The sequence below is a fragment of the Sinocyclocheilus rhinocerous genome, unplaced genomic scaffold (assembly GCF_001515625.1).
Source record: "Sinocyclocheilus rhinocerous isolate Xijiao unplaced genomic scaffold, SAMN03320098_v1.1 scaffold2213, whole genome shotgun sequence".
NCBI lineage: Eukaryota > Metazoa > Chordata > Actinopteri > Cypriniformes > Cyprinidae > Sinocyclocheilus > Sinocyclocheilus rhinocerous.
In genome coordinates, this window is record NW_015634046.1 from 264,536 (window position 1) to 274,588 (window position 10,053).

At 36.2% G+C, this 10,053-nt stretch overlaps 1 protein-coding gene across 1 annotated transcript in view; it reads right to left on the reverse strand.

The window, feature by feature from the left end:
• The window catches only part of LOC107745363 (cysteine-rich motor neuron 1 protein-like), a 44,648-nt gene extending 35,995 nt beyond the window's left edge, over positions 1-8,653 (reverse strand). The window contains exon 1 of the mRNA XM_016559234.1: positions 8,319-8,653. Coding sequence (XP_016414720.1) covers positions 8,319-8,517 — 199 coding nt within the window. The 5' untranslated portion in view covers positions 8,518-8,653. The remainder of the gene's footprint in view (positions 1-8,318) is intronic.
• Between the last annotated feature and the right edge of the window lie 1,400 nt (positions 8,654-10,053).

The following is a 10,053-nucleotide window of genomic DNA, read 5'->3' on the forward strand; positions in this document are numbered from 1 at the left end:
TTCTATAGTATTTTTGGGCAATACCATGTTTTTTGTACATGCACCATGGAAATACTACAGTATTTTTGGGCAATACCATGTATTTGGATGTGTACCATGGAAATACTACAGTATTTTAGGGGCAATACCATGTTTTTTGTACATGCACCATGGAAATACTACAGTATTTTTGAGCAATACCATGCTTTTGGACGTGTACCATGGCAATACTACAGTATTTTAGGGGCAATACCATGTTTTTGGAGACGTACCATGGCAATACTATAGTATTTTGGACAAGGTACTATGGCAATACTACAGTATTTTGGGGGTAATACCATGTTTTTGGAGATGTACCATGGCAATACTATAGTATTTTGGGGGCAATACCATGTTTTTGGAGATGTACCATGGCAATACCATGTTTTTGGACATGTATTATGGTAATACTGTAGTACTTTGGGGGCTTTACAATGCTTTTGGACAGGTGCCATGGCAATACTATAGTATTTGGAGGGCAATACCATGTGTTTAGACATTACCACGGCAAAACTATAGTATTTTTGGAAAATACCATGTTTTTGGGCCTGTTCCATGATAATTATATAGAATTTTTGGGCAATACCATGTTTTTTGTACATGCACCATGGAAATACTACAGTATTTTTGGGCAATACCATGCTTTTGGACGTGTACCATGGCAATACTACAGTATTTTAGGGGCAATACCATGTTTTTGGAGACGTACCATGGCAATACTATAGTATTTTGGACAAGGTACTATGGCAATACTACAGTATTTTGGGTATTTTTGAGCAATACCATGCTTTTGGACGTGTACCATGGCAATACTACAGTATTTTAGGGGCAATACCATGTTTTTGGAGACGTACCATGGCAATACTATAGTATTTTGGACAAGGTACTATGGCAATACTACAGTATTTTGGGGGTAATACCATGTTTTTGGAGATGTACCATGGCAATACTATAGTATTTTGGGGGCAATACCATGTTTTTGGAGATGTACCATGGCAATACCATGTTTTTGGACATGTATTATGGTAATACTGTAGTACTTTGGGGGCTTTACAATGCTTTTGGACAGGTGCCATGGCAATACTATAGTATTTGGAGGGCAATACCATGTGTTTAGACATTACCACGGCAAAACTATAGTATTTTTGGAAAATACCATGTTTTTGGGCCTGTTCCATGATAATCCTATAGTATTTTGGGGGCAATAACATGTATTTGGACATGCACCATGGTAAAACTACAGTATTTTTGGGCAATTCCATGGTTTTTGTACATGCACCATTGAAATACTACAGTATTTTTGGGCAATACCATGTTTTTTGTACATGCACCATGGAAATACTACAGTATTTTTGGGCAATGCCATGTTTTTTGTACATGCACCATGGAAATTCTATAGTATTTGGGGGTAGAGATGCGTTACTATTCTAAAAGTCCTGAGGAGAAATAAAAACAGACCTACAGTGCTATTAGATGTGGATATCAGCTCAACTCTCCCATTGATCTCATTGTCATCTAGGAGAAACAATTGAGGTATAATGTGTTTTCTGATTTATTATGAGGCCTAAACTGGCTTGTACAATAACCACATTCTTAGACATGACTGAGCACTGAAACAAAGCAGCCAGATATTGGTGCATTTGGCACAGAAACGTCCCGTTTGTGGAAACCCACGTCGCGGTTCTTCTCACGCAGACAGTGCCATCACAAACAGGCTTTTCAAACCAGCCATCGAACACCCTGCCAAAACTTTCCCTATTATTTCCTGTCACCTCAGAATGATCCGCTCCGCCAACGTCTTTTCCATTTGAATACTTCCTGCCAGGATATTTCTATATTTTCACACGACCCCGAACACTGGAGACCACGAAGCACATCTGTTCACGTCTACCGATCAGAGACCGGTTTGTGTTTATCTATCAGCATTAACAATACTGTAGTATTTTGGGAGCAATACCATGTTTTGGACATATACCATGGCAATACTATAGTATTTTGGGAGCAGTACCATGTTTTTGGACATATACCATGGCAATACTATAGTATTTTGGGAGAAGTACCATAACAATACTATAGTATTTTGGGGGCAATACCATGTTTTGGACATGTACCATGAAATACTGTAGTATTTTGGGGGTAATACCATGTTTTTGGACATGTACCATGACAATACTATAGTATTTTGGGGGTAATACCATGTTTTTGGACATGTACCATGGCAACACTATAGTAGTTCAGGGGTAATACCATGTTTATGTACATTTACAATGGTAATACTATAGTATTTTGGGGGCAATACCATGTTTTTGGACATGTACCATGACAATACTATAGTATTTTGGGGGTAATACCATGTTTTTGGACATGTACCATGGCAATACTATAGTAGTTCGGGGGTAATACCATGTTTATGTACATTTACAATGGTAATACTATAGTATTTTGGGGGTTATGCCATCTTTTTGGACATATGTCATGGCAATACTATAGTATCTGGGGAGATGATACCATGTTTTTTGGAAATGTACCAAGGCAGTACTATAATATTTTGGAAAAGGTACAATATAAAATGGAAATTAAAATAACAAAATAGTGTAAAGGTGACTATAAAGTACCATGGTATTATCAAAGGTCTTCTGGACATGGTAATACGGCAATACTATGATTTTTTTTCTTTTTTCCTGGAAACGTACTTGCTGAATGCAGATTAGTCTGAAATAAAAACAGTCTGGTCTAGTGTTGTTATCTAAAGTCCACATGATAACTAGTTTAATCAGTTTCAAGGAGGTTGATTGCAAACATGTTGCGTCCTTCTCATTATTGTTGTTTCTCGTATAATAGTTATGGGTCAAATGTGGGAAGCTGCTATTTTATCAGTATAAAAAGGCAAACAGAAGAACATGGAGACTCAGAGGAAGTCTTTCAGACTTCTGATAGTCAAGACTAAACAGGCGGTCGAAATGACAGTGATTGAACTGCTAAGATGGATTCATACTGGACCAGTTTGGGAAACCTGTTTGAAAACAGTCATTATTCTGTTTGGAGACTCTAGTTGTGCTAAAATAATACACTGTAGCTTTAAATACGCAGTACTGGTGATGTAGAGGTTGTTAATTAGCATATTTGCAGGTTTTGTTTGCAGAACAGAACATCTTTATTTTTGTCCAACAAATCCATAAATGCAGTCCAAATATTCTGACAGTATATAAACAAAATCTACACTCAAGGCGGGTATCTGTGGTTCCATGAAGAACCTATAACATCCATGGAAAATTAATAGTGGGGAAAAAGGTTCTTTAGATTATTAAAATGTTCTTAAAACAGAAAAAACAGAATTCTTTTAAGAAAGCCTTTTGGGGAACCAAAAATGATTCTTCTATGGCATTATTGCAAAGACCTCCTTTGAAACCTTTTTTTTTTAAAGAGTGTTGAAGAACCCTTTGAAGAACAATGGAAAGGTTCTATGGATGTTCCAAGGTTCTTCATGGAACCATCAATGCCAATGAAGATCATTTATGTTTCCTTTATTCACAAGAACCATTTTTTCTTAATGTGAAGAACATTTGAATCATCTAATCAACAGTTTTTGCAAAGGAAAGGTTCCATGGATGTTAAAGGTTCTTCATGGAACCATCAATGACTAGAACATTTATTTTCAAGAGCATGACAAATGGATGTACCCCAAAAAAGACCGATATACAATATTCAACAAGCTCTTTTCATTTTCACGTCTTCCATTCGCCTTCAGCCATGTCAGAATATAAACAGCCTCATTAATTTCTTTGCTAATGGGGGGGAGAAGTAATTAATGATGACAATCATGAATAATGTATTACTATCCTAAAGAGATGCTGGTTAGTCAGTGGCTGGAAAATGACACTCATTATTTAACCTCAAATTTTCTACATGCTCATATTACATCTGCATTTATTTCCCTCTAAAAACTGACCACACAGAGAATATCTGAACCTGAAAAGCACTGGCAGTAAAAAGGCTTTTTACTTTAGGAGTTCTGGCTCTGGGATGTAACTCAGGTGTTGATTTCAGGATCGAGACCCTGCAGACAAACTCAATCACAGCATCTATTACAGTTTTTTTTTCAACTGCTTACACAAAAAAATATTTCCTTGTCACACAGTTTCTGAACGCTGGCACTCAAACAGCAGAAGCACACACCAAATCTGCAAAACCATACACTGTAAAAAAAAAATCTGTGACATTTACGGTAAAATACCGGCAGCTGTGGTTGCCAGAACTTCACCGTAAAAAATATGGTAGCAACATTTTAGGTTTTACAGACTTGACTTAAATTCACAATAAAATACCGTATTTCATTAACTGATGTAATGTTAATAAACCAACACATTGAAGTACTAATATCTGTTTTGAACCATTGTAATGCACTGATAACCACCAAAAACTGGTGGTGATGAGAAAGTCACATGATGAACCAAAGCTCATCACAAACAGCTTTTCTGAGGAGGACAATACTTATATATAGCACAGTGTCATTCACACTAACACTAAACCCCATCATGGTGACACACGATACTGAAATAATGCAATAAACATTCATTTAACAACATTAGATGTAAGATTAAACCCTAATGTACACAACTGATACGAAAAAACTAAGAAGAAACATGTTATTTCAACAAAAAATCTAACTATGAAGTGTCATGCAGGGAATTCTGGGAGTGTCAATTTTTACGGTTTTTCGCTGTAAATTATACAATGACTTTTTCTTTTTCACTTCCAAAAACCTAATTTTTAACAGTATTTTACTGTAAAATTATGTTAAATGTAATTTCATTTATTCACCGAATATATTATGGAAACTTACTGTTAACCAATTAACAGGTTTTTACTGTAGCATTTTTACAGTCTTTTACTGTTAAAATCACAATCATTTTTTACAGTGTACGCTAATTCTCGACCTTTGACTCAGTTTTCAATTTCATAAAGCACTTTTTGCAAAACACACACAATTCTGTATGTAACACTCAAAAATCTAAAAGGAATTAATATTATGCCAAAGGTGTTTGTTTTTTTCGTTTTGCAAGAGATGTGATGCATTTTGCATTTTGTGTGTGCAAGTTTTGGATTTGTGTGTAAAGTTTTGAAAAAAAGAGGCAAAGTTTTGAAAATGTAAGCAGTTGAAAAAAAAACCGTAAGTCGGACTCGTTCAAAGCGGATCATTTATGAAAGAATTAACCCCAACACTGCCTAGTAAATAAAACCCAATCAAGGACGCGATCCCTCGGGATGAACCACAGACCCCACAGGAGGAAGATGAAGACGAGGGCTAATTGAGCTCCGGAACCTTCCCACAGACCGACTTCTGCTTTCGCTCAGCCGTCCGGAGCAATCCAAGTGTGTAGACCTGGAGAAAGTCCAGCTCCAGCCTGCCTTTATGACCTTCTCCTGACTAAACTCTTGGACAGGAGCCTAACATCACATCACAGGACGCTGCGATCAGTCGTGAGCCAAATCATCTCGTGCATTACATCAGCGGCATTACTCAATCGAAGAGCTATGAACTAACTGAAAATTTAGATCGGAATGCTAAACCTAGATTCACATTGACTGAGCAAATCTCACGAATAACTTGATTATTCTTGATTACTTCACAGTTTGGACATTATAAACCTCATTGTAACAGAACGGGAAGTGTAAGCCGACTAAAAAGTACTGAAAGTACAATGGTATTATTTTCTGGATATGGCATTATGGCAATACTATGATTTTTTTTTTGTATTTTAGACAAATAACTATGGCAAAAAACATGTTTTTGGACACGATATGGCAATACAAAAGTATTTTGGACAAGTAACTATGGTAATACCATATTTTTGGACATGCACCATGGCAATACTATAGTATTTTGGACATACTATGGCAAATACCGTGTTTTTAGACATGTACCATGACAATACTGTAGTATTTTGGGGGCAATACCATGTTTTTAGACATGTACCATGACAATACTGTAGTATTTTGGGGGCAATACCATGTTTTTAGACATGTACCATGAAAATACTGTGTAGTATTTTGGGGGCAATACCATGTTTTTAGACATGTACCTTGACAATACTGTAGTATTTTGGGGGCAATACCATGTTTTTAGACATGTACCATGAGAATACTGTAGTATTTTGGACATACTATGGCAAATACCATGATTTTTGTACAAGTATCACAGTAATACTACAGTATTTTGGACAAATTATTATAGCAATACCATGCTTTTGGATAAGTCCCATGGTTTTAGCATGGTTGTTGGAGTAACATGCTATTGTACATATTAATCAATATCACAGTACATATCAAAGTACCATTGTATAAACTGATCATATCAATCAACATAACCACATCAATCAATCAATCATAACGTGATGCACAAGAAGCCAAACTACAGAAAAACTGTCAAGACCCACAACCATCCTCCTCCTCATCATGGGTGGTCTTAAACACTGTATAAACATGCATTCTTCTTCTTCTTTGTTTTAATGGCGGTCGGCATCCAACGATAAGGTGCATTACTGCCACCTACTACTATACTGGAGCGTGGGCCTGAGTCAGCTACCTCCCAGATAATAATAATAATGATGAAAAAAAAGTGTGTTTACTATTTTCTTTCTTTAATATTTCTCTTTCTGTGTGTTCCACTGATTCCTCATCCTGACAATGATCATAAACCAGTCGGATGTTTTTCTATTAGATGTAATGTTTTATTTAACCCCGTGTGTCCCATTCTCAATCGTGTAATTATACCTTCTGTTTTATTATTACCTTTACATACCTTCCTACTTTCTCCTGGATTCTATAGTAATGTCTGCCTGTTACTTCCCAATCCCAGTTACATTGCCATTCCTTTATATTATTATACTATTCCTAATTATTACTTTTGCTTCCGATTTACTGTATAGGATTTCCATATAACCTCATCTAGCTTGCATGCCTCCTTAGCTAAAACATCTGCAATTGTGTTCCCTTTGATTCCTATGTGTGCTGGAATCCACATGAATGCTGTTGTCATATTTACTCTCTGAAGTCTAAATAAAATTTCATTGAGGCAGTGTTGGGGAGTGACTAGTTACATGTAACTAAATTACGTAATTTAATTACAAAATAAATGTAATTGTAATCAGTTACTGAGAAAAAATGTGTAATTAAATTACAGTTACTTATGAAAATGTTAACGATTACAAAGGGGGTTACATCTGAATATTTTCACACACACCTACATAATACAGATTTACTTGATTTCTTTTGATTGCATTGGCTGCTCTGAAATATGAGACACCAATATTTCAGGAGTTTAGGAGACAGAAAAGGACACATGCTTATTCCATAACGGTTTTATTTCATATTTGGGTTTATGTATGTATATGCTTTATTTTTTAAGATTAACTGTTTTTTTTCCCAAGCCATTGTTATATGCCAGTGTTTCTTGTCATGCAAAGATTTAATTTCAAAAACAGTATCATAGCTACTAAACTTGTTTCTTGTTATGGTATTTAACCTCGGAACGATCTCAAAGTAAGTCTGATTTTGTGATGGCTGTGCTTTAAAATTAAATTATTATAACCTTAATTTAAGTGATGACGGATTTCGAAAATGACTAACAGCAAGTAATTTAGAAAATTAATCAAAAAGTAATCAAATGTAATCAGTTACATTACTTTAATAAAGTAATTGAAATAGTTACACTACTTATTACATTTTAAATAGGGTAACTTCCCTTTTTTTTTTTTAAAAAACAACAACAATAGAAACCATCACAGAATTTGTAATGCTTTTACTGGTTATAATGTGAATTGTACTGGTTTTAATGGAAACTGTAATGGTGCCTATGGGTCTCTACTGGTAATTGGTCGCCTTCTATTGGTGGCTTGTTAAAACCAATAAATCCGAATGAAATATGTCCCAAAAACACACTACAGAAAACCATTTTTAATGGCATTATATATTTGGGATTTATTTGGATCTGCGCGTCTGAGACTCTGTGAACTTCATCGATGTGTCACCAGAGCTGGTTTTCAATGGTTTGATGGCTGAAAAGCCAAAAATGGTTTGAAAACCATTTTTAATGGTTTTAATGGTAGAAAGTTGAAACCATTCGAATTTCTGTGATGGTTTCTATTTTTTTTTTTCCAGCAGGGTTGTAACCTATTACATTTCCAAAGTAACCTTCCCAACACTGCACGAATGCAATGCAAATGCCTGTTCTTTGATGATATCGATGAGCATGCATTCAGCGTCACGAGCTCGTGTTGAAGCTCTCGCGCGTCACTGACCTCTGCAGACACCTGTCTCAGGTGCGAGCGCCGGTCCGGTTCTGTTGAGCGCCGCGCAGGTGAGTCCGGATCCGCAGAAGCCCAGAGTCCAGTCCGGTCCGCCGCACAGCTCCAGCTCCAGCCTGGAGTCATGAGCCCCAGTGGCCCGAGCGCAGAAGCCCAGCAGCAGCACACTGAAAAACCAGCTTTGGTGACACATAGTGGTTCACAGAGTCTCAGATCCAAATAAATCCCAAATATATAACGCTCGGCAAACTTCCCACAGACTTTCAGTTGTGCGATCCTCGCTGGGAATGATGCACGCTTGCAGTGAGTGAAAAGTGTTCGTAAAGCTGTTACAGTGATGCTGACTCTGTCCGTGTCACTGAATCACAGACACTCAAACTGGGTCTCAATCACGCGTTACAGCGAGAGAGATATCAAAGCCACGCCCCCTGACGATGACTGACGCGGAGCTCGTCCAATCACAAGCAGCGAAAAGAGCTCAGCACAAACAGATGAATGAAGCATCAGTTACTTTTATCAGCAGATTGTTGCTTTTCAGTTTCTTTGTTTATATGCACAGAAACACTGTTGCATTTAATTGCATTGCGTTCTTTCTTTTGTATAATTCATTTGGACCAATTCTTTAAATGAACTGAAAAGGTTATATGTCAACAAGTGCAATACTTCATTGTGTTAAAGTCTTTATTTATCATGGTCAGGATGTCAACTATACTACCTCAGCACTTCCTGCTTAATTGCACTTTTTCCGCACACATAATGTGCACATTTGTTGTCTTGTGTTATGTGTCTTTCTTTCTTGATCTTAATCTCTCCACTGTAAGTGTTCACAGAAAGTCTCTGGTTTACATGTGATCAGCAGATGAATGTCAAATGAACTGTGTTCCCAAAACATCCATCTTTCATCGTCTGATTCATGAGGCACACGAACGATCCGCCTGTAAACGTTCTGTTTTCTTTTTCTTCTCCTCCATCAGAGAAAGTTCAGGTCAGATTCTCTAAACAAATACTTGTATGTATATGTATATATACACTGCCGTTCAAAATGTTTTTTAATGGAGGCTCTTCTGCTCATCAAGGCTGTATTTATTTGATCAAAAATACAGAAAAAACAGTAATATTGTGACATATTTTTGCAATTTCTAATATTGTTTTTGTAGTTTAGTATACTATTAAACTGTAATTTATTTCTGTGATGCGCAGCTGTATTTTCAGCATCATTGCTCCAGTCTTCAGTATCACGTGATCTTCAGAAATCAGTATAACATGCTGATTTATTATCAGTGTTGAAACTGTTGCCGCTTAATATTTTTTTGGAACCTGTGATACTTTTTTTCTTTGATTCTTTGATGAATAAAAAGATAAAAAGAACGGCATTTATTCAAAACAGAAATCTTTTCTAACAATATAAGTCTTTACTATCACTTTGTATCCATTTAACACATCCTTGCTGAATAAAAGTATTGATTTCTTTATAAAAAAAAAAGTAGGAATAAATGTGCCGACCCCAAACTTTTGAACAGGAGTTTATATTGTAACACAACATTTCTGTTTTGAATAAACGCTGTTCTTTTGAACTTTTATTAAAGAATTCTGAAAAAAAGTATCACAGGTCCCAAAACAATATGAATTGATAATAAATCAGCATATTAGCATGATTTCTGAAGATCATGTGACACTGAAGACTGGAGTAATGATGCTGAAAATACAGCTTTGAGCACAGAAATAAATT